Source organism: Epinephelus moara, chromosome 9 (genome assembly GCF_006386435.1).
Source record: "Epinephelus moara isolate mb chromosome 9, YSFRI_EMoa_1.0, whole genome shotgun sequence".
NCBI lineage: Eukaryota > Metazoa > Chordata > Actinopteri > Perciformes > Serranidae > Epinephelus > Epinephelus moara.
In genome coordinates, this window is record NC_065514.1 from 33,896,716 (window position 1) to 33,922,851 (window position 26,136).

Sequence of the window (26,136 nt, forward strand, 5' to 3'; positions counted from 1 at the left end):
CAGGGAATCCCATTGCCATTACTCATATGACACTCGTACTTGTTAAAAGTACATTATCTGTACAAATCCTCCTAAAAAAATATTAAATTGATATTAATTAAATTAATAAACACTTAATCTGTGGTTATGTATGGGGGGTGTCTATATCTGCTTTGAATGGGATCAATAAACTGAAAGTAAAGTGCATCTGGATGATCCACCAACCTCAAAGTTTTCATTGGAACTGCTTCACACGATGAGTACTGAGTTGACATTGTTTTCACTTTGTGTGGATGTGTAACCGGAGGTCACGGTGGGGGTGCAGCAGCCTACATGCTGCAGGGTGACAACAGAGGGAGTCGTGACTTGCAGCCCGATGCAGTGGTCTCTTTAAGCGCAGGGCGGAGAGCAGATTTCCGATCGTCAACGAAGCGGATTATAGCTTCAGTCCTGCGTCTGCTGCTACATCATCTCAGCTGATCTGGAGAATTCCCTCTGCAGGGAGACAAACAAGCCCTGCCTGTATGCTCAGCACAACACGGCACCATGGATTTCAACGTCAAAAAACTGGCTTCTGGTGCAGGAGTCTTCTTCACTCGGGCTGTGCAGGTAAGCTGCAAATCATTTCCTGGACATTCGTGCAGCAGAGCGAGCAGCCTCCGGTAAAATGTAGATTGATTTACCGTCAAACTGTTACTGCATCCTGCATGGATAAAAAAATAGCTGCGGGCCGTTGTGCGCGATTTATTCAACACTCACAGATCAGATTGTGGTGTTTTAAATGACAATGGTAAAGATGAACATCGACATACTTTGTCGTGTATTCTGATGATCACGGCCAACGGTGTAAGCCGATAAAGGTTTGTCAAGCCTCGAGATCCATTATTGATGGCTGTGATCGAGTGTATCACCCATGTGACATCAGCAGACTCCCTGCTCCCCTCCAAGACACCGACAGGAGTGAGCTTTATGGAACACACAGCAGAGACGAGACATGAGCTCTTTATGTATAGTAATTATGTTATTCATGCATACCTGTTCCAATTGCTGCCAAATATTATGTATTTGATAAAACTTGACACCGAATCCCAGTCAAATAATTGGAAATCTAACCATTCCCTTTGTATTAAGAACTTCGCATAACCTGTAGAATCAAACCTACCTCCGCTCACGAATCAATTGGGTTCACAAAAAAATTCGTCATCCACGTGATACACCAAGAAGAACCTGTATGAATTAATTATTAGTTTTTTGTCATTAGGTTCCCTTGGGCTCAAGACAGCACGTCCTTTCAAAATACATCGCCTGAGGTGGGAGTAAACGGTGTAATCGCATATAAACCCTAAAATTTCCCTTAAAGTATGTTATTTCTGTGGACAATTTGTATGCCGAATGCACCTAAACAACCTAACGACCAGTAAACGGCCTTTAATAGTGTTGTATCAAAAATGTATCTGTGCTGATATTCAAGAAAGCTTTAAATTTGGATATTTTAAAAGGGAATTCTTGGCATGGCGCATCTGTCAGCTTCCTTTGAGTAAACGTGGTACTGTTTTGACAGTTTTAAATTCATTGGACAGATCTGAAACCAGACCTGTATAGACATTAAATAAAATCGCATAATGACAGTTATAGCCTACTTATTGCAATTGGGGTGTTTTAATCATGAAAATATTTGTACTCAAATTAAGCTCTGACAGGTGCTGGGCCAAAACCTCACACACCAGTGGCGTAGTCGTCACGATGGGCCCCAGTGCACGCTATTATGAGATGCCCTAATGCACGTTATTGTGCACATTACATCAGAGACGTCATCAACATACATGTTACCCGGCGATCATTATTGCACATCTGTATATGACAAAAAATACTAAAGAAAATAAGAAATTAGTAATTTAATTTGACAATTACAATAGTTTATTAGTAGTTGATTGTTATAGAATAAGCACATAATTTTGCTATATTTGCTACTGACTATTTTACAAAGAAAAAAAAACATGACATATAGCAAATGGCACTAATTTTAATTTAACCAGAGTTCTTCTTTATTCTGCAGAGTTTGAATGTATCCTACAACAAGTTCAGGTCACTTCTATGGGAAACACAGGAAACCACTGACTGCAGAGGAAGTAGGCGGGATTTACTGAGGGACAAAAAGCAACAGAGTAGGATAAACTTGATTGGGGGGGGGGGGGTCTGGTCCATGGCTGTTGATTTCCTCCCACTCTCTGCATTTGCTTATATAGCCTATATATCTTGTTGCCTTTAGAGAGCAACTTAACAGCAGTTATCTATATATCTTGGTTCTGCAGACCTCCACTGGTTTGACTTCTTACCTTGCTGCAGTGATAAAAGTTTACTCCAGGGTATGGCGTCAGTCCCAAGGATGTATAAAGAGAACTGGATACAGTGTCAGGGTTGGGGTCCAGTTTATTCCAATGAAAGTTGCCGAAGCCAAAAAAAGCCTGGGGTGTGTTCCAAATTGCATACTGTTTCTTTTTACTTTTAGTAGGTACCGCAGCTGTCCTGGCATGGAGTATACACACAATTGGGGCATGCTTCATAACTCTATGCCCTGAACTCGATAGTAACATTACATGGGCTATACATTTCTCTGTCATTGTCATTTAATACATATGCCCTTTTGTTGTTGGATATATTTATGATTATTTTGTTTAATTAAACAGTTAATATTACTGTTATTACTAATCGACTGGTCATCAGTCACCTGAATGGGCTGTCATCCATCATTGCGACTTCTGACAGTCGATGTGAGGTATCTTTCGTTGAGCAGAGGATTGTGGGTCAGAATAACCAGAACAGCATGCTGGCTTGCATACTGCAAAATCCGACTGGACGTAGAACATCCTGGTAATTTTTGCATACTGCATTTGACATACCATTTATTGGGACATAGTTAATCTTTTTTTTTTGCATATATAGTATGGTAGTATAGGGATTGGAACGCACAGCACATTTCTACTGTTTGTAATTAAAAGGGTCTTCCGCATTGTGGGTCTCAGAGAGCAAGCACACCAGAGACTTTTGTCAGCTGAGCAGCTAACCTCTGGTTTAGCCCTCTGCCAACTTGAATGGGAATAAGAATGATTTAATGGTGTGGCTCCTCTAGACTTAATCAGTCTTATTCATGAAATGTGAGCAGAAGAAATTTGTGTGTAAAGTGTTTGCAGAAGGAAATTGACATGTATTTTGTCATTCATCAATATGTTAGTAGCTCCGATCTTTTTGTAGGTACTAGCAAAACCTACACCTGCCTCTGACTGCTCATAGTGCTTGTGTAAATAAGGAATGCACATAGATACTGCTTGTCATTATAGAAAATTACGATTTCAATTGCTATTGTGCTCTCTTATGTTCACAATATACAGATGCACAGAGTTAACCACATCTGTTACCTCCTTCCAGGCCTTTTATTTACCTGTCCCTGTCACACCACTACTAACAGGAAAAAATAAAATGTTTTTCTCAACCCCACTTCACCTGAAATTACTTCAATTTCAAGGTCAGACATTTTTTCCTTTCTTTCTCTCTCTCTCTTTGCTTGCTTTGTGATTTTTTTCTTTCCTTTCCATTCTTTTCTTTTCTCTTCTTTTCTTGTCTTTTCTTTTTTCTTTCCTCCTCTTTCTTTTTGCTTTTTTCTTTCCCTTTCTTTCCTTTTTCTGTTCTTTCCTTTTTTCTTTTACCTTTCTTTTCCTTTCTTTTCTTTTCTTTTTTTTGGGTAAAATAGTCACAACCTATAACAAAATTAAATGCTTATTCTACATAAAGAAAAGCTAAATAAACTATATATATGGAAAAATATTCAATAATGTCTTATTTTCTTAATAGTTTGTCATATACAGGTATGCAGTGGTGATTGTCTAGTAACATGTATGTTGATGTTGCCTAATATTAAGTCTCTATTTGGTCATGTGACAAGACGATACAATACAGTAGCTAGTTAAGACGCAAAATCTGTCAAGACTGACAAGCTGAGCACATCTGCAAGTCCAGTAAGCAGTCATGCCTTTTAAACATAAAAGAAGCAGTAAGAAAGGACAAGAGAGAAACAAACAGGAGGAAAAAGTAGCAAAGCTCCCAAAATTAGATGTTATAAACAGTTGCCTGTGGTGTGTGTGTGCATGCCTTATAACTAGTAACTAGAAAGCACTAGGGATCACAATAGCGTGCACTGGGCTCCGTCATAATTACCTTACTCTGCAATGCAAGATTTGCAGCCTTTATATCACTTGATATTGTTCTTTAGTTGTGCATATTTTCAAACAAATGTATGATCACATGCCTGCTTAAATTAAAACAAATATAGCTTTGATGGTTAGACTTTTCCAATGAATTTGAACATAAATATTTTGGGATTTATCACATTGTTGGCCTGTCAGGCTGCTCGGAAGCTAGCCAGATATCGTATTTTAAGGTTTCAGTTGTGAATTCTGGCATGCATTGTACCTGGATTATTCACACAAAAGGCAGTCCTTTTTTTAAATGACTGAAATCAGAGAAAAGATGAGCATACACACATTAAATGTTCATGTAACTTTTCTTAGTACTGGCAGTGAGTTAAGTTCTACAAAGTGCTGGTGTTCCATGGACCAGACAGTAGGTGCTAAAAGGTTAACCCCTTTTTTGAACCTGGGGCCTTTGGGGCCTGGTTATCCAGCATTTAACTGTCTGTCTCATATTGTCCCTTCTGAATTTTTTTTTTTCAAAATCTAAGAAGATTTGACATATCATTTGATTTCATCCACAAAGCTGTTGTCAGGCAGGGTTTTTCCTGCTGTCATGTGATAGTGATAGCAATATTTTTCTCTGTCATCTTCCTGTCCAGCTGGCTGCTGCCTTCTGTCAGTCAGACCGGCAAGCTGAGAAAAGATTGAAAGTCAAACAGCCTCCGTTATAAAACACAAATTTTGCAGTAGGCTTTTTATAATTTCATACACAGTTCATATTTGGACATTGCAGTTGGTGAGAATAAATCATTTGCACAAATATGTTTGGTGCAGTACCTTTATCATCATGTAGATGGTATTTTTAAAGGGCTGCGGGTGTTGGTACGTTGGTTTTGGTATGTGATGATTAGATTGAGAATACTGATATTTGACATTTAGGGGACCTTCTGTGGACATTTGGAAGAAGAGCTGCTAATATGATTTTGCTTCACTAATGTGTTTGGGATTTATTTCCTTTTCTCCAACAATATTGTCTCAGTAAACCCTTTGCTTGCACATATGCATGCAAACTCATTATGAAACCTCTGTAGATGCATAGTGTCTTCACTACAGCTTGACCAATATATCAGCAGGTATTGGTTTATTGCAGATATATCAGTATTGGGCAATATGTCAGCAAATAAGTAACAAGAAATTGTAAAAGTCATACTTATTTTTGTGTCGTTGAATTTGTAAAGCGTCTTTGAGTGCCATGAGAAGCGCTATATAAGTATAATTTCTTCTTCTTCTTCTTCTTCTTCTTCTTCTTCTTCTTCTTATTATTATTATTATTATTATTATTATTATTATTATTATTATCATCATTATTAAGGGTCAAGTTTGTTTCTCTGTTTGAAATTGGGCTCACACATATGTTGGTAACTCTTACAACGTTACCAACTTAACTGCATTTCTCTGTCGTATGGTGGTAACGTCACGTCAAATAGCTTTTCAGTAGTGAAGGTAATTGATTGGCAAAAAAAAAAAAAAAAAGGTAACTGACTGGCCAAGTGGTACGGTAGCGTCCACAAAAGTTAGAAGCTCCTTTCAGCGAAAGTTCTGAAGTGCAGCTGACTTTTTTCTGTGGAGGTCTGGCTATAAGTAAAGATAAAACTGAAGATAAGTAATGTAAATGACGCCAGCGTCATACTGAGGCATGTAGACAAGGGAAACACTACTGCATGACATCACGTACTAATCCTGCAGTTTATTCTGCTTGCTGCTTTCGCTATTGGCTTTTCTTGGCAAGACCCATCCTACTCTGCCTCTGATTAGCTACCTTGCACTTCTTAACGCGTCCCTCACATGTCTTGTCTATCACCTGAATATATTTAGTGGATTTGCAGTGGACACCAGAAAAATAGACACAACAGGGGCCAAATAAATGAGCCAGAGAAACAGATCAGACAGAGAGACAGAGAGACAGATACTGATGTCAGGTGTTATTTGCAGGACGTGCTCATGTTCTAATGTCCCCAAAAAAGAAAGACCAGACCTAGCATGTGTGTGTATACATATATATATATATATATATATATGTGTATGTGTGTGTGTGTGTGTGTGTGTGTGTGTGTGTATATATATATATGTATATATATATATATATATATATATGTATATGTATATGTGTATGTATACATGTATATGCCTCTAATATATATATATGTAAATTGCTGCATGTTGCCAAAACATTAGCACAAATAAAGCTTATACATATCAACTAATACACTTAGATGCTTGAAGCTCAAGAATTAGTCTCTTCACTTGTTATTGTGTGTACATTCCTTGAAGTTATGTGATACACACTCAGGACCCTGACTTTGTCTCCCAGTTCACAGAGGAGAAGCTGGGCCAGGCTGAGAAGACAGAGCTGGATCCACACTTAGAGAACCTGATCACTCGGGCCGACTGCACCAAGAACTGGACTGAAAAGATCTTGAGACAAACTGAGGTGCTTCTACAGCCCAACCCAAGTGAGAGACGAGAAAAAGACATGTGACCTCCCAACTACATGTTACATCTCCTCATATGGAGTCCCAAAAGAAACAAATACCATTTATGGCTTTCTGATTAGTAAAAAGTGTAATTGAATAAGAAAAATAAAAAAATTGTAAAACACTATTTTTTTTAAATTTAAATTGATTGTGAAAAAAAAAAGCATTTTCCATTTTTATTCAGGGACTCCATAAATATTGTTTGAAACATATGTTTCAAACAAGCAGGAGGCAAGCCGTTTTGTCATTTTGAAATCTGTTGGAGAAATATCTGTATAACTTGTTTTAAAGGCTGCCCTCTTTGAGCAGATTGAAATAACTTAGATGTCACAGTGTAATTGTGCAATTTTAGCTCAGCAACTCATTTTTTTCACTAAGCGATTTTTTATATCACACTTAGAGATTTTCATACTCCTACATTAACCTGTAATAGACTTAGAGAGGATAGAATAGTAGAATGGACTTTGGTAGTAATGTCTAACTCTGTGTATTTTTTGTAATCCTCCATGCTCCAGTTGACCACACTGGTAAGTCATTTCCCAGGGTACTGTGTAAGGAAAGATTGTGTGAACTCATTGCACTTGAGCCTCATCAACATGAAACAGTACAGATGATATACAGTGTAGCACATACAGACCTACAGTATGGCTACACGCTGTCATTTCTGTCTGAACATGATAGATTGTGTCACTTCACATGTTGAAATGAGAGTGAATACTGTTATGCACTAAGAGGAGAGCTAGTCTGCTGTACAGTGAATGGACCCACTATGTGTGGATATAAACAGGTGTTTAATTACTAATGACTTCCCAAGCAGAGAGACACCTGCAAGCACTTCTGATGGCGTGATAATTGTTAGAATGGCAGAGGCTTAAGTAATTGCTGTCAGCATGAACAACAAGATGTTTTTCCATGTTTACAACATATTTTTTTATGTTATAATAACAAGATTTTTTTTTTGTTAAAAACATAATGAACATCTTGTTTTAACAAGAAACTTGTCATTTATTTGCCTGATACTGATTTCGTTTTTTTTTTTTTTTATGCCTCCTCACTGGCGATAGCCGTTGCCAGGGTAGAAGACCTAGCATAACCGTTTTTATGGCTTGCTTAATAAAAAAATGTTATCACACCAATAAAATCTCCAGGTAGCTATTCCTAGCTATTTTACTTGTTCATCTAACATGTAGGCAATAGAACATTTTCAATAAATTATAAACATATACATTTTTTTCAATAAAGTAATAATTCATGTTAATTCCAGAGGCCAATGGCAAGAAAAGAAAGGCGACAATAAATATCTCAATTGTGTTGTATTTCCATTATATGGATATTTGAAGACGCTTAATAAAATGTTGAAATTAGTAATGTAACAGTAGGCCTATGCATTGTTCTCTAATTTTAGCTTGGTATTTTTCATCAAATTGTTTTGAGAGCCCTTCTGAGAGAGAAGGGCAAGAAAAAATAATGTTGAGATGCTAAATACTTTTTGTTTCATGTAAGAATCTCAGATGTGTTGTTGCATTTTCATTATGGTTATTTAAAGACATTAAAATGCTGAAATCACTTATCTTATTTAATTTCTCTGCTTTTATATCAAAATATAGTGGAGTCATCAATTCTGTGCTTGATGTTTCTTTACTTTTTCTTCTGTATATTGTAGTCAGGGGGGTTAATGTTTATAGAATTGTAATAAAAACTTAAGCATTGGGATGATTCAGTAAATTGTTCCAGGATGAAAATTTTCAGAAAGTGTCCTACTTTAACAATTCTCACCCTACTCTGAATCAAACAGGCACAACCATGTTTTCCACATTGTGTGTACACTTTCACAGTTGTCTCTTTATGACCTGTTATCCAGGTGCTCGAATAGAGGAGTTCATCTATGACAAGCTGGATAAGAAGCTCCCTTCCAGGACGACTAATGCAGAACTGCTGGGACAGTACATGCTGGAAGCTGCCAATGAGTTTGGTTCAGGGACGCCATATGGTTAGTGGTGCTGTTACTGAAACTGATAATGTTACATCAGACAGCTTTGATCTCATGAAGTACTTTAGGGCTTGGGATGCTTTCCTGAAGCAGCTTTCTTTTTATTAGCAACAGTCATGAACTAGTTGATAGATCGGTCTGTGACCTAAAACTCACATACCAAAAAGCGTCTATGAACTGCAGGGTGAACATCAGTCTGTACATTAAAGTGCTGATGTTTTTATAAAGTCATCAAGTTCAGTGTTGCAGGACTGAATTCTTTAAAGGTAGAATCATAAAGATTTTTATTACACTGAACAAAAATATAAACGCAACACTTTTGTTTTTGCTCCCATTTTTCATGAGCTGAACTCAAAGATCTAAAACATTTTCTATACACACAAAAGACCATTTCTCACAAATATTGTTCACAAATCTGTCTAAATCTGTGTTAGTGAGCACTTCTCCTTTGCCGAGATAATCCATCCCACCTCACAGGTGTGGCATATCAAGATGCTGATTAGACAGCATGATTATTGCACAGGTGTGCCTTAGGCTGGCCACAATAAAAGGCCACTCTGAAATGTTCAGTTTTATCACACAGCACAATGCCACAGATGTCGCAAGTTTTGAGGGAGCGTGCAATTGGCATGCTGACTGCAGGAATGTCCACCAGAGCTGTTGCCCGTGAATTGAATGTTCATTTCTCTACCATAAGCCGTCTCCAAAGGCGTTTCAGACAATTTGGCAGTACATCCAACCGGCCTCACAACCGCAGACCACGTGTAACCACACCAGCCCAGGACCTCCACATCCAGCATGTTCACCTCCAAGATCGTCTGAGACCAGCCACCCGGACAGCTGCTGCAACAATCGGTTTGCATAACCAAAGAATTTCTGCACAAACTGTCAGAAACCGTCTCAGGGAAGCTCATCTGCATGCTCGTCGTCCTCATCGGGGTCTCGACCTGACTGCAGTTCGTCGTCGTAACCGACTTGAGTGGGCAAATGCTCACATTCGATGGCGTCTGGCACGTTGGAGAGGTGTTCTCTTCACGGATGAATCCCGGTTTTCACTGTTCAGGGCAGATGGCAGACAGCGTGTGTGGCGTCGTGTGGGTGAGCGGTTTGCTGATGTCAACGTTGTGGATCGAGTGGCCCATGGTGGCGGTGGGGTTATGGTATGGGCAGGCGTATGTTATGGACAACGAACACAGGTGCATTTTATTGATGGCATTTTGAATGCACAGAGATACCGTGACGAGATCCTGAGGCCCATTGTTGTGCCATTCATCCACGACCATCACCTCATGTTGCAGCATGATAATGCACGGCCCCATGTTGCAAGGATCTGTACACAATTCCTGGAAGCTGAAAACATCCCAGTTCTTGCATGGCCAGCATACTCACCGGACATGTCACCCATTGAGCATGTTTGGGATGCTCTGGATCGGCGTATACGACAACATGTACCAGTTCCTGCCAATATCCAGCAACTTCGCACAGCCATTGAAGAGGAGTGGACCAACACTCCACAGGCCACAATCAACAACCTGATCAACTCTATGCGAAGGAGATGTGTTGCACTACGTGAGGAAAATGGTGGTCACACCAGATACTGACTGGTTTCCAATAAAGCCAAACTGCACATTTCAGAGTGGCCTTTAATTGTGGCCAGCCTAAGGCACACCTGGGCAATAATCATGCTGTCTAATCAGCATCTTTATATGCCACACCTGTGAGGTGGGATGGATTATCTCGGCAAAGGAGAAGTGCTCACTAACACAGATTTAGACAGATTTGTGAACAATATTTGTGAGAAATGGTCTTTTGTGTGTATAGAAAATGTTTTAGATCTTTGAGTTCAGCTCATGAAAAATGGGAGCAAAAACAAAAGTGTTACGTTTATATTTTTTGTTCAGTGTATTTCATACCCCATTTTGATGCAGGGCAAACAATGGCGGTTGAGTTACTGAGCTCAAATACACCCCCACCCCCTCACACAAACACACACATCCTCACATCTAGGTCTAAATGCTCACACACTGCTGCATAACTCATTGCACAAGGTCTAGTCTCCACGTTTTCCTGATGCTGAAAATATCCAGGACTATGGAGTCCAAATAGGGACAAAAGATATGGAGCTGTATATGACCGTATCTGAATGTGTAAAGACATTTTCATCAAATAAATTCAAATGTTTATATGTGTAGAAAAAAATGGAACAAATAGATTACATTTTGGAATCCGTAAGGATATCTGTAGCTGTGTGTGACATTTTGTGAACAGATAAAAAAGCTTTGCAATGCATAAACAAGATTTGCAAAGAGGTTTAAAGCCATTGCACACATTTTTTGAGTTTTATTGCATCCGACAAAAACCTTTACAGAGATGTTATACAAAGACGCAGTGAAGAAAATATGGCATAACCTGCAGGACTCTGGACAAACTTCAGTCAACAAATTGATTCCCCTCCTGTGCTTGTGTACTGGGACTAGGACAGTAGTCCAATTTAATGGTCCAGTGGAGCTATAACCTTAGCTTGACTTAACTGTGCATGTAAGCGTACTGACAGATATGCTGTTAGGTTTGTCTTAAAAAATGCTCAGCTTCCAGAATAGCATAAATGTGATTTTTTTTTTTTTTTACTTTTCAAGCATGATGTCTGAATACCTATAAAGCATGCTTGCAGTTGTCCAGTATATGAGTCCCCAATTTATCTGTAGCATTAGCCTTCTTAAGCATTAGTCTACAGTTAGCATTAGCAGTCCACTGACCCTCCCTCCTCCTCAGTTACACCATTTTTAACATAGCTTCAGTTGTAATCTGAAGTTTCAGCTGTTACCAGTAGCCAGCTATTTCAGTTATTCTGGACAATCAAACTAGTCCATTTTTCAGTCTAATTGTATATATTATGTTATAAATGTGTGCATGTGTGTATTTTTAGGCAGTACCCTTATCACAGTGGGAGAGTACCAGAAAAGATTGGGGGGAGCCGAGCGCGAGCTCCTCCAAACCTCAGCTGCCACCTTCCTCACTCCGCTACGCAACTTCCTGGAAGGAGACTGGAGGACTATATCAGTAAGACTAACTGACTGACAGTTTTATTCTCTTAAGGGTTGTACACATGATGCATTTTTTGCACCCTCAAATTCATAGTTTTCAATGTGGACGTGCGGCAGGTGCGCTCAAACACCAGGCTCACACGTTCCCGAGCGCCTGTTTTTTAGGCGCAACAGCAGCACCCTGAGATAAACAGAGTTCATCTTTTGGGGGCCATACAAATGCTGCGTCTTTAACTGCTGGAAAAATGAAAAATGGGGCGCCGTGCGCGACTTTTGTGCCTACTTTGTGCCAGCTTTCAGGATGCAGAGACAGGTTGTGTCTTAAATTGCTAAGCAACCATAACAAGCAGAGCACAGTATCCTAGCCTATTTAACAGAAATCCTTAGTGCAGAGCTGATCTTCTTCAAGACACTGTTTTGGGCCTAAGATATTGTCCCTCACACAGATGTAGCCCTGCACTAAAATGATCAACTTCTTTATATTTACCACAGACTGGTATTTACGCAGAGCCCTTGAATGGATGTTCTATTCTATGGCTCTGTATTTCTGGACGAGGGGAAAGATATTTCTGGGCCGTGAATGGTTGTTTCCCATCACATGACATACAGTGCATGCTGCTGCATTTCAAAAGCTGAATGCTGTTTATCGCAGGACGCAGCTATTGTGCCCTGAAAATAGGTGCTCGGGAACGCATGCGTGTTGCAACGGCATTGCTCTGGCATTTGAGTGCATCTGCAATGCATCTACACTGAAAACAATGGATTTGAGGGTGCAAAAAAGGCAGCATGTGCACAGCCCCTTGGAACACTTCTACTCACTACTACACTGGAAGTCCTCGGTGCTTAAACACATTCTGTTAGTATGAATACCCCCAAGTTGTAGGAGTAGTATATTGCCATGGACACATAGATGGACGTAACCACCATTAAGTCAGCCACTGGTTTGTGGACTGTCATTTTGAAGCCTCATATTTAGCTTTCTTTTGTCGTCGCCATCTTGGATTTTTGGAGCCAGAAGTGATTAAAATTGGACAAAATGGTGGGGATAACGCTAACTGCTATCTTGGTTAGCATGGTGCATTTGCAGCTATGGTTAGCTGTGATAATGCTAATTTTTGCTAGTAAAAACTAACAGGCTTAAAACTGTTAAAACAAAATGTACTTTCAAGAGAAACTGAACATCAGACTCATCAGAGGGTCTCTTAGTATGACCAAACACTGAACAAGAATTGTTTTAGATGACCAAAATGTTGCAAATAACTTGAATGAACTGAAAACACAATGAAATAGTGACAGCTACGGCTACACCTATACTCTTTTAATCTGGGGTTACCCCAGATAACCTCCGGCTGTGGCTCAGAGGTAGAGCGGGTAGTCCACCAATCGGAAGATCATTGGTTTGATCCCTGGCTCCTCCAGTCTGCATGCCAAAGCATCCTTAAGCAAGATACTGAACCCTAAATTGCTCCCGATGGCTGTTCCATCGGTGTGTGAGTGACTTAAAAAAAAAACTGAGTAGCAGTTGTATGGTAGTCCCGGCCACCAGTGTATGAATGTGTGTGTGAATGGGTGAATGTGACACGTTATGTAAAAAGCGCTCTGAGTGGTCGGATGACTAGAAAAGAGCTAAACAAATGGAGGTCCATTTACCATTTACCGTGGTTACACTACCCAACTAATGTTTGTTAATTATGCATAAGTTTAGGCCTTCATAACATGTACACAAATTAGTTAAACCCCCCGCATACAGTTGTCATAAATGTTGAAACCAAAACTGTTTTTTTGTACAAGGCTGTAAACGTTCATTTCATTTTAACATGGGGTTTATGGACATTGACTAACTCCAAGAGCATGGAATCAGAGGAACTGCAGTTTTTGGCAATTTTGCACTGGTTTTATTTTTCAGCCCCAGAGGTTGCTGCTTTATAGATACTCATCAACGCTTGTGCACTAAAACTGATTTTGCCAATTTCTATAGAATTTCTTCTTAAACAGAGCTGGTTGCTTCACTGTACTGTTAGCTGAATAAAAAACCTAGTGTTGCAGGGTTTGTTCTCTGCAGCAGATGCCTGGTTTCTGATTTGATGACTCCTGTCCTCTGCAGAAAGAGAGACGACTTCTGGAGAATCGACGGCTGGATCTTGACATCTGCAAAGCCCGCCTGAAAAAAGCCAAGCAGGCAGAAGCCAAAGCAGCGGTGAGTTTAAAACTTCACACTGTTACTGTTGTTTTTTGGCTGCTGTTCTTCTTCCTTTTCCTGTCTTCTGTAGTATCACTTGAATCACAGTAAACATGAGACCCACAGCAACCAAACTGCAGAGAGTCAAAACTCTTTAGGCAACAGTGATCCCACTGAATCTGCAGGTGGTGGTACTATAACATCCATTTTTACTATTTAATCTATAACTTCTTAAAGTAGTAGTAATTTCTTTTGGCATCTAAGGGGCAGCGGGAAAAGCTGTGAACACAACACTGACATTTTATCTCCCAGCCCAGAAGAAAATGTTAGCAGTGAATGTTTCTGCAAACACGTTACATTAGTGCGTTTCATATGTGTCATATCAACACTTATGCAGTTACATAATATGTAAGCTGACTTTGTCATCTTAAGGTTCGAGGGGATGGTGGACGGTGTGTCACGTAGGCAAGATGCCTATCAAGCTGCAGACCACTGTTCAAGACCAACAAACAAAACAAGTTGTGTTTGAACAAGTCATCGCTGTATTTCCAGCGGCATTTTAGCCACCATATGTGGGTGTTTAGCAGCAACCCGTAGCTGTTTTTCGAGTGGGGATTGTGCTCCACAAGCAGGTATTTTAAACCAAAACATGATTTTTTTCAAAACCATAATCAAGTGGGTTTGTGCCTAAACCAAACCACATGCATTGTTGAAACGTATAGTGTCAATACATCAGCTACATAATAACATGAAAATATAATGCATAGTGGCCAAAAAAGGATGAATCCAGCTTTAAAGATGACAAAGGATGATTGCAGTGAGACAAGCGGGCCTCACAGCTCGTACATTTTATGTTAAATAATTAACACAGTTGGTGTGTTGCATCTTGGGCCAGCTGTTCTCTACCATATCTGTACATAATAAGACTAAAAAAGCTCAAAGAAGGGAAGAACAGCAATATCACATATGATATGGAATAGCAAGAAGCAAACAACTCTGACATAGCTACTAACAGATGGATTTTTATGTCAGGTGATAAGGTCTTGGTTTCTTTATAATAACTTTTGCAGTCATTTTGTTCCTCTTGTGTTGCACTGAGTTGGTTGCTCCTTCAGATGGCATGGCTGCACTGACTACCTGCCCCTTAACATTTAATTTAAAAGCTTCTCAGATGCTCTGCTGGCTGCCATACATCAGTGATTCTACCTGCCGTGCCTGTTGCATGTATCTCCACCTCAGTAAGATAAGCTTTTTGATGCTGACTACAAGATGCTTTGTGTGAAGCCATCACAACTTGTTGCCACAGAAAAGTCATAGCAACACTCATTCATTAAAGTTTCATTGAAAGGCTGGTAGCATACTCTGCTGAAATTCCATTGGTCACAATGACACAATCAGCAAACATAAAAAAAAAAATCAAGCATGATTAATACAAAAGAGACCAGGGGCCTTCATCAAGAAACTGGCTCTCTTTTGGTTAACTGGCTTCACTTAGCCAAACACTGTTGGTCCTGGATAACTGGTATCATGAAGCTGATAATCACCTGACTCTGGGGTTTCCACCTTTGTGTCTGAAAGAGGCAGAGTTGTTACATCACCACAACCATGACTGGAGTATCTAATATGACACACTGGGCAGTGATATCAGCAGGGATATTAGGTTACTGTAGCACACATAACATTCAGCAATGCAAAAGTTTATACAATATAATAAGAATAGGAAGATGAAGTATGGAATAAGTAGTATTGACTTTTTAAATTGGGTCTGCATTGTTTGACATCATGTTCAGGGGTCGAAAATCAATGCGAATCATATTACCCATAGAAGAAGAAAAGTCAGCATATTCTTGGCAAAACACCAAAGTTAAACAAACATCTTTACTTAACTGAAATACTAAGAGTTTGACCTTCAAAAACTCAACTATTGTGCCTCATCAATCTCTATCTATCTGTAATGTGAATTCCTGGATATTAAATGTTTATCTGCAGTCTTCTGTAGTGGTCCCAGTAATATTTGTTCTTTGAAGCCCCTTTCCCACTTGACAAAAAAAACACACTAACATCTACTAACATCTTGCTTTTGTCTTTAGTGGGAAAGGTTATAATCAGCATCTACTCCCGGGACAAATGACTCTGGAGTGGTCAAGAGTATTTTATCAACTCCACCACCTTTTCCGGCATGTTGGTGACGTTGAATATGACATTAGTAAAACAACAGAAAAGCATACCTGCCAACACGACTCAGACAAAATAAGACTTTCATCCAGGAGACCGCATCCAAAAGACACTTTTGGAAACCAAAAGTCAGTACTGTTTTAACTTAATGTTGTGTAAGGCACGTCCGTGCAACGTGTGAGTCACTCAGGAGATGTATTTACTCCATGTTACGTGCTTATTTTAACCAAAAAACATGGTCCTTTTTCTAAGCCTAACCAAATAGTTTTACTGCCTAAACCTAACTGCGACCGTTTGACGACCTTAACCACGTTTTACGAGTTTCACCCAGGAGACAGCCATGTGTCACATACAGCCATCAGAGGGTGCCTACAGCATCGGTAGCACACACTGAAGGCACAAGAAAGCGTCGGTATTTGACAACCTGGGATGAGAACCTGTTGAAAAAGAGTATAAGTGTACTGACATAGTATATCACAAGATATGGTTCAGCTATGTTTGAGATAAATAATTAAGGATTATCTGCGTCTCATAAAGCCTGCTGAGGACAAATTGTTTCCTGTGGACATTCTTTTAAAGCTTAAAAACTCACCATTTGAAGTACAGTGCAACCAAGGCTTACACTTTGGTGCAGTATTTCAGGCCAGTCTGAGTCACACCCAGACTTCCTGTGTTTAAAAGTTTATTGGATCCTTCTTTCATCTCATCTTTCTCTCTTACATCAATGCAGTGGTGTAAATTCATCACTCACTCACTAAGTCAAGGACAGATTTTTTTTTTACAGGGCTGGCCATGTCCAGCCAAAAATGAATACCAAAATTTGTCATCGCTGACATATTTTGATCTAATCTTGTATACTTAACATGTTATGGAGCATTTGCATTTAGGTTAAAAGTGAGCCAGTTTGGGGCGACCTCTAGCTCACCTGGTAGAGTGTGCACCCCATATATGCTGAGTTTTCTGCAGTGGATGGATTTTGATTTCCTTTCCTGTCTACCTTAGCAGCCCTATCAATAAAGGCAAAAAATGGCCAAAAATACTCCTAAAAAAGTGAGCCAGCTTTGTATAATCACACAGTCTGAGCAAAGCCTAAAGATAGCTGAATAACATTACAATCAGGCCTCTGCTCAGTGCAAGGTTGGGATGTTCAGAGCCAGCAGGAGGCGACGACTGGACAGTACTGTGCCTGGTTCACATTGATCACACGAGCCTATGAGCTGTGTTCAGGAAAAAAAATAAATTGATAAAAAATTATCTATATAAAAATTTCCCTCACCCCTACTTGGTGGGGGTGGTGTGTGTCTTCCTCAAGCTTGGGTATTTAGCCTGGGAATTTAAGGGTTCTGTGCAGCATCTATACATACATATATATATATATATATATATATATATATATATATATATATATATATATATATATATATATATATATGTATATGTATATATGAGCAAAATATAGAAAACCCTGAACAAGCTAATAAAATCTTAATCTAATGGTTACAACATGACAACAAAAGAGGGAGCAGATCCATCAACATAAGAATGTAATTTGACTCCCAACTATTTGTAGCTGTAACAGCAATCAATGAATTATTTACAGTCATAAATAATTTCAAGCACTCTGATATCACACACCACCACCACCAGCTATCTGCACTACACTTACTTCTGCTTTGGACTTGTTGTTAATGATCTGCACCTGTGCTGCTTCTGATCTGTTTGCTTTCTGCTGGTATAATCCTGGCTAACTTTTATTGTTTTTCTGCTTATCAATTGTAACTGCATGACTGTGCCAATATGTGTTTCCTCCTCCCTGCTCTTGTTTTTAGGCTGCACCTGATTTTCAGGAGACAAGGCCTCGAAATTATGTTCTTTCTGCCAGTGCATCAGCGGTAAGAGTCCCGAGTAAAACGAGTGGCACACATGCAGGGTCTATTTCACTGAGCAGGGGCTAGGCTAACAGGTTAATAGTCATAGAGCACTGGGACACTTGGTGGAGCCTTAGCACAGACACCAATAGACCAACAAAATGTTAATGCCAGACTACATAGCTGTTCGGAAAAAAATAACAGAGAAATGAAAAGTTGAGTTTATGAGCAAAAAAAATAAATGAATTAAAAGCTGCAAAACTCAGCACACTTTGCTGCTTCAGCCTCACTTGGTTTGAAGATTAGTTTTAATGTCAAATACATTTGTGGAAATATATTGTTAAATGTTTTAACATTTACAACTACCATACCAATACCGTAAACCTAGAAACCATTTACAGCAATACACCAGTTGCACTGTTAATGTTGCCCACCTCTGTTTTCTGTATAATTAAGCAATATGGGATGACAGCTATTAAACAACACTGTAAGATGCACACATTATAAATTTTGAATGATTCATTGTTTGAAAGTAAATGCAAGTAAAGGGCTGCATTTCTAACACTTGAATGAGTTAGGCATGTCAGACTGTTGCATGACCTTTGCAACATAAATATGATACCTCTGATGAAAGCATGTTTGTGCATGTTTAACTTTTGTTATTGTTGTTTAAACCCCCTGAATGTTCATACTTTCTTCTTTATTTGATATACAAACGCTGTGAGAAATGCTTTGTCTTTTCAATGTACGAGCTACATGTAAGAGCTACATACAGTACAAGAGCTCTACACTGGTATATAATGATGTGTCTCTGATAAACTCTGACAAGTTTACAGTTGTCCTGGTTATAAGAGAGCACAACCCCTGTTCCAAAAAAGATAAGACACTGTGTAAAATGTAAGTAAAAGCAGAGTGCAATGATTTGCAATTCCTGTTCAAAGGATAACTTCAACATTTTTCAACATGGACCCTATTTTCCCACAAATTGGTCAAAAAGACTGGTGAACAGCAATTTTTTTTAATTGGTCCAGTAGTGAGCGTGTTGGCAGCGGCCGGCGGCCATGCAACAGGCTATAACGGAAGCACGTGGGGCAACTAAACACTGTCACTGTATGTCCATTAAAAGTGGCTATTTTCACCACAGACAGGCTCAGATTGATATTATAAGTGTCTGAGGTGTCTCTTTACCTTTCACGTGATGCATTCTGTTTGTTATTGCCTCTTTAAGCAGAAGTCTCTTTCCGAAACATCACCAGATGTCACTTGTTGCAGGAACACAACAGTGGAAACATAAGTGAGATTTGGAGAGAGTATAATAACTCAAGTAGTTTTTGGAATTTGAATTGTCAATATTATGGATGATTATTATTTGAGGTTGAAAATGCCAAAGTCATCCTTTAACCTATATTCAGTTGTATTGAATTAGATGCCTGCAATTGTTTAAAAACAGTTGGGGCAGGAGCAACAAATGACTGGAAAATAAAGAACACTTGTGATTGGCTGCAAGCAAAACTATTCAAATAGTCTTTTTCTCTAGATCAGGGTGCAAAAAGGATCACACACAAGGATCATTTGACTGGAGATGTTTTAATACCACTTGGTACTGAGTTACTTTGGTCAATTCCTGAAAGATATTGAATATGGATACCCTGTCTTAAGGTTTAAGTGGAATTTGAATGCTGTAGCTGAATAAGATTTTAGTTTAGTTTATTGACAAGAATTCAAATACAGCAGTAGAAAAATACAGGCATATATGAGATTGTCAGGGATGACATGATAATGTGGTCCCTGATGTTCCATCAGACCTTCACTACACAGCAAGATGGAGACAGATAGATGGTGTGGCTGTTTGGTCATTTAATCTATAACAGTTTATCATATTTTATAAATTGGTCGTATTTTTATATGTTAAGTCTTTATCTGAAGAGTATCTAGTGGCCAACTAGAAATGAAGTAGAAGTATAAAGTAGCAGAAAATGGGAATACCTTACTTGAATGAGGAATCATTAAACTGCTATAAAATGACCTGTAGTTGCATTTTTGGTGATTTGTAAAGGAAAAGGTAACCAGGTTCAGACTGAACCACAGTCTAATTGGAATTTAAATGGTATGATGATCACATTTGCCCTCCTGTATGTTAGACAGAGTTAAAATGTTTGAGGCTTGTTGACTTTCAGTGCGTGTTTCTTTGTGTTGGCTCTGTACCTGGACCAGCTGCAGAGTGGCTGGGAGAGCTGGGATGTGGCAACGGATCCCAGTGAATCAGAGCAGAGGAAGGTTGTGCACATTTACATTTGTTAGCAACAGGATAGGATTAGGTTAGGGTTAGAACTTTGTTATTTTGTGCTGTCTGTTCATGCTCATTGTCAGTGGTCAGTCTCCAGTGATTTAGTTTGTGTTTTGTGGTAAAGACCCCTCCCCCATCCCCCCATAATTCTACCTGATTCGTTTCACAGTTGCTTTGCCAATTTGTGGAGGTACTTTAGGGACAATTTGATATTAATGTGGCCAGACAATAACAAGTAAATGGTAAGTTTTCAAGTATGCAGGAAGGAAAAGGGTGATGAGGACAGACAGCATCATTAGTTGTTTTAAACCCTTTAATATCCAGCCAGTTTGACTAAAAAGTCCTGTTTATAAAAAGTTCATTGGTCAGTTTCTAACTTATTTAGGGGATAGTTCAGATTTTTTCAAGTGGGGTTGTCTGAGGTACTTATCCATTGTCAATCTATGACCTGCAGTAGATGTCAGTCAGCATGTCCCCAGTTTGAAAATGTGGGCTGGAGTCTGACCCAGAAGCTAAGCAATGTACTGATGTGGAGGGTCAGCAATAAAACACCTTTTAAATACCTAAGAAAGTCCTACCTACAACAATCACTATCAATTTAAGTGTATGTTATATTAGTAGTATTTTTTTTTTTTTAAAGATATGTTTTTGGGCATTTTCCCTTTAATGGACAGGACAGCCAAGTGTGAGGGAGGGAGAGAGCCGTTATCGGCTTTCCTGTTTGAATGGGCTGTCTGACGGAAAGGTAAAACTGTGAAAATACTCTAAATATAGGAAACACTTTGGCTCCGATCACCCAGAAAGCGTTTGCGAAATGCAAGGCGCACTGCATTACCTCTTTTTTTTAAAAAGTGAATGCCACTAGTAAAACAAAATGCTTGCCGCGCATTTTTATTGTTGCTAGGCAACCAGCCCATCACCTCCTTACCCTAACCTTCCTGTACAATCAATCTACCGTTTATTTATTTCACAGTAATCAGTGTCGAGTTCCTAAAATGGACAGGCAGAGGGTACTTGCTGTAGCTCTGGTTGAGGGAGAGAGGCTGTCAGCAAATAGTTTGTTGGGCACAGGGAAATGCTGATCTGTGTGGGCACATGAGACCTCTAAAAAGGAGGGTGGATCAGAGGGAGCACCACCAGTTGGTCCAGGAGCTTCACCTCCATGATGACTGTTTCAAGTGCTGCACTTATATACTTACTTGCTTGCTGTTTTCTATTGAGATCAGGATAATTGTGGTTTGTAAAGTCATATAGTTCTGGGTATTCAGCAGCCGCTACCACCAGTTTCTCCTCCATTGTTTACCAACTGCAAACTTGTTGTCGTGACCACCGCAGAAGGCCTGCCTCTAGAATCATCCGATTGGACAATAGGAAAAAGTGTAGAGGAAGTGGGGCACTTTTCCGCTCTGACTTAAAGTTTTTTCAGCTTGAGGAGTTCAGAGCTCTTATGCGAAACCGTCAGGCACCCAGAGTGCAGAATCATGAGGCACGAAGCAATGCAAAAACAGCAAGCAAAAAGCTTAATTCTCATTAAACAAACAATTACAAAAAAGTCATCTCCAGCTGCTAAATGCTTTCTGTGGGATCAGACCTTAATTTGTTGTAGACTTTGGAACTTTTTATAGGTGGCTAAAATATGTTTTATTGCTGACCCCTGCACAGCGGTACATTGCTTAGCTTCCATGTCGAACTCCAGCCTGCTTCTCCAAACTGGAGCCATGACGACTGATATCTGCCATAGGTTATGCATTGACTATGGATAAATACCTCATACAACCACACTTAAAAAAATCCGAACTATCTGTTTAACATGTTGGAATATAACACACATCTGTACAATGTGTACCTGTTTTACATACAGCAGTTAGTATCATGATCAACTATCCCACTTTCCTACTGAATTCTTATGAGACCCACAGTATATGTAACCCAAATGATTCAAACCAAAACACACAGAAAGGAGAGAAATGAAGAAAAAAAAGCATACTAGGAAAAGATTAAAACAACATATAAAAAAAGTTTATCTTATTTTTCACATGCAATTTCTAAAATGCAAAGACTAATATTCTTGTGCATTTAATAAAATGGGGGTAATTACTCATGTTTAACACATGGGGGTGCAGTACACCAACCATTCCTCAGTCTGAAGGATGTAGCCCTCAGGACGAGTGGAGTTGAGGGTGGGAGCCAACAGCAGCAGCTATCCGACACAGACACATCACTCAAGTATTACAGTAGGCTCAAAATCAAATCAGGTTCTGTCTTCATTTGGCAGCTCTAATCACATACATTCTCTTTTGTGAAAGCACAATGATTTTATTTCAACAAAATTACAGTGAACCAAATTTACCATTGTAGGCTAAAATATAAACCACTGTGGGCCTGGCTGAAGCCTGGTTTAAACATTCAGTGCATCCCTGACCTCAGGTGGCTGATCACATTCATTCAAAATGAAGAAGTCAATGGCAAGCTGTTTTAACTTTTAATGGAGCCACACTTCTGTCTGTCATTACATTTTAGATATCCATGAAAGCATAATCCCAGACGGATTATTAATATACTGTATATTAGGATATTGGATTGATTGTGTAATTTTTTTCCACATAAGAACCATATGGAGCCCCCAGAGGTCAGGGGAATAACTACTGTCAGTACTGTAGTGTAATTACCAAGTGTTGTATTTCAGTTAAGGTTTGTACTGTAATTCTACAAAAAATAATAATTATTGTATTTAGACTGAACTTCTGCAAGCTTTTAACATTACTTTATGTATTTAAACATTAAACACAATGCTGCAAGTTAAAGTTTGAGATGATTTTAATTTGTTTTATACAGTATTTTTGAGACTTTATTTTGTCTTCCAGTAGTAAGTAAAGTAAAACTATTTTATTATTTATTATTTTACAATCTTGAGCATGTTAACACTTCAGTGAAGCTGTTGGATTGTAATATTTCAGGAAAAATCTGTAAAATTACAGTGTCTCTGTGCAGAAGTCTTAGTGCCATCACTTTATTGAAGGTGTTTGATTGTTATAATTTAGTATTTTTTGGGGCGTCGGTGGCTTAGTGGATAGAGCAGGCGCCCCATGTACAAGGCTGTTGCCACAGCAGCCCGGGTTCGACTCCAGCCTGTGGCCCTTTGCTGCATGTCACTCCCCCTCTCTCTCTCCCCCTTCACACTTAGCTGTCCTATCTATAAAGGCAAAAATGCCCAAAAAAATATCTAAAAAAAAAAAATAAAAATGTCTTTTTCAGCAAAACCTTTACTTTGATTTTATGCTGTTTGGCAGCTGCCGCTGCCAGTGATTTGACTAGTTTTTAAATGATTTTTTTTAGTTTATTCTCACTATTCAAAATAGTCATTAGAGATATCCACAGCACATTCTTATAAGTAGAAATTATATTTCACCCACAACTATGATTGTACTTGTCAAAACTACATTTAAGATGTCTTTCAATTTTTAAAAAGAGTAGGTGTTTTTTTTAACATTGAATCGCTAGACTGACTATATTTTGCAGATATTCATAATTCAATTCTTCCTGGTCAAAAATAACATTTAGGACATCCACAATAACATTCTCCCTTGGACAAATTCTGTCGCTTTTGCCATTCATGTATTGGACTTTCAATTTCAGGCATCCACAACGTCATTTTAGATATCCAGAATGAACTTTCTCAGTATCTTCAATAGCATTCTTAGATTATAATCTAAGATTATTTTTGGGCTTTTTTGCCTTTAATGACAGGACAGTTAGAAGCATGAAAGGAGAGCAGGAGGGGACGACATGCTGCACCCCGCGGCCGCTGCAGCAAGGACATTTGCCTTTGTACACAGGGCTGTACCCACTGAACTATTGGGCACCCCTGCAACAGAGTTCTTACTCAGAAAAACTCCCATTTCAGATATCTACAATCCAGTTGTCATTGTGGATATCTGAGATGTTTTTGTTTTTTGTATTTTTGTCGAATAAGAACTGAATTACAGATATCTTAAGTATCCAGTCCAGTGATGCAATGTAAAACGGCTTGCCATTTAGAAGACAGAGAAGTAGAGCTACAGCTGTGGCTGTTACAGCCACAGCAGCACACACTGTAACAATTACACTGCCACAGCGGCAAAAACCTCAAGTTTAGTGGTATGACAAGGCATGATTCTGAATAAGTGGAATAGATGTCCAACAGAGTTGTAATACTCAAGTGGCTTACTCAGTTTTGTTTTTGCACTGAAGCGCTTTGTGGTTGGTTACATTTTAGTTCTTTTTTAATAGACACAATAAATTAACTGCAGGTCTAAAAATCATTTTAACTTTGATTGCTAATGTCCAGCACTGCATTTCAGTGTGAAATAAAACCTCTGCCCATGCTGCACTGCACATAAGATACCGAGAGGAGTTAGACACATCACAAATTGAAACTGCTGTCTGAAGCTTATTTTGTGACTCTCCATTGTGATAAAACACTGATCGCTGACTGGGCTACTTTATAATTCTGTTAGTGTAATGTAAGCAGAGCTGCTTTGAGTTTAGTGGGGGTTTTTGAATTTCAGTGATAGAGCACTGCCTTTGGTTGAAAAGTTCAGGAGTTTGTTTATGTTGACACTTCACTTCATTCTTCAGAGATTTATTATGCAAATCCAACTGAACATTTCACATAATATTATAGCATACCAGAGTGAAAGAAGGGTTGGTATACAGATTAAATTTTAAGTGAAGTCAAACCTAATTTAGTTGCTTTAGTAATTTTAATGTGGGCATATTGTGTCAGGACATCTGTAAGTAAAAGTCTGATAATGATTATACCTGTACAGAGATGACTAAAACTGAGATGTGGAGGTGTCAAGCCTGGATTATGTTAGAATTATGCAAATATATGAAAAACCGTCCAGCCTGGGGCACCAAAATGGCCAGAGACAGCCCTGTTTCACCAGATACAATCAATTGAACTAGGAATTCTTAACTAGCAAAAGTGAAGTTGGACATGCCCTTAAAAAGCACTTGCTATTGATCATTTAAATAGGGCCCTATTTTTCTCTTACTGGGACAATTACTACCCAGAATCTAACCATCAGGCACAAACTTTGGATTAAAAAGTTGTTTAATGTAATTAAAATTAAATTAGTAAAGTTTAATATTACTTTTAATTAATTCATATTCGGTGTATATTAATTTGGCAAGGGATAAACAGCGCATAATCTGGGTACAAAGTAAGGCACAATGGGCAAAGGGGTTGTATTCAGTCCCTTAATTAATCATAGCTGTGTTTTGGGTGTAATATGAATTCAACCAATCAGAGTGTCATCTCCCATTTCCTTTAAATGCCAGGTATGCCTGCACCTGTGATGTCACTGCAGCAAATGTTGTTGGACATTTAAGCAGCAAAACAAAAAACTGTAGTTATGAATTCGACAGAGGAAACACAACTTAACTTTTAGCATGCTTTCACACCTGTAGCTGGGTTTATTTGGTCCACACCAGTGAGAAGACATGATTCATTGTTGCATCTTAGTTTTGGTTCGGTTCCTGTTCACACTGACTTTTTGCAAAGGAACCATGAGGAGTAAACATGAAGTTCTACCAACTGACAGGTAACTGATTGGACAGTTTTGGCATTTGTCATCCTGCATCATCAGGACCCACATAAGAAAAATTTTATTGACTGACAGAGGTTTATGCAGCAGCAATGTAATGCTTCTAATGTGTTTTTTTATATACAGTGGTGTGAAAAAGTGTTTACCCCCTTCCTGATTTCTTACTTTTTTGCATGTTTTCCACACTTAAATGTTTCAGATCATCAAACAAATTTAAACATCAGTCAAAGATAACACAAGTAAACACAAAATGCAGTTTTGAAATGAAGGGTTTTATTAATGAGGAAGAAAAAAATCCAAAGCTA

The 26,136-nt window shown here is 38.8% G+C and overlaps 1 protein-coding gene across 5 annotated transcripts in view; it reads left to right on the top strand.

Annotated features, from left to right (window-relative positions):
* The first annotated feature begins 315 nt into the window (after positions 1–315).
* The window catches only part of sh3glb2b (SH3-domain GRB2-like endophilin B2b), a 42,401-nt gene continuing 16,580 nt past the window's right edge, over positions 316–26,136 (top strand). For 2 of the 5 annotated variants that reach the window (XM_050052415.1, XM_050052416.1), the window contains exons 1-6: positions 318–588; positions 6,538–6,679; positions 8,562–8,690; positions 11,617–11,750; positions 13,839–13,931; positions 17,918–17,980. In XM_050052415.1, coding sequence (XP_049908372.1) covers positions 526–588; positions 6,538–6,679; positions 8,562–8,690; positions 11,617–11,750; positions 13,839–13,931; positions 17,918–17,980 — 624 coding nt within the window. In that variant the 5' untranslated portion in view covers positions 318–525. Of the gene's footprint in view, positions 589–6,537; positions 6,680–8,561; positions 8,691–11,616; positions 11,751–13,838; positions 13,932–17,917; positions 17,981–26,136 lie in introns of all 5 variants that reach the window. The other 3 variants (XM_050052417.1, XM_050052418.1, XM_050052419.1) reach the window with 2 other exon arrangements.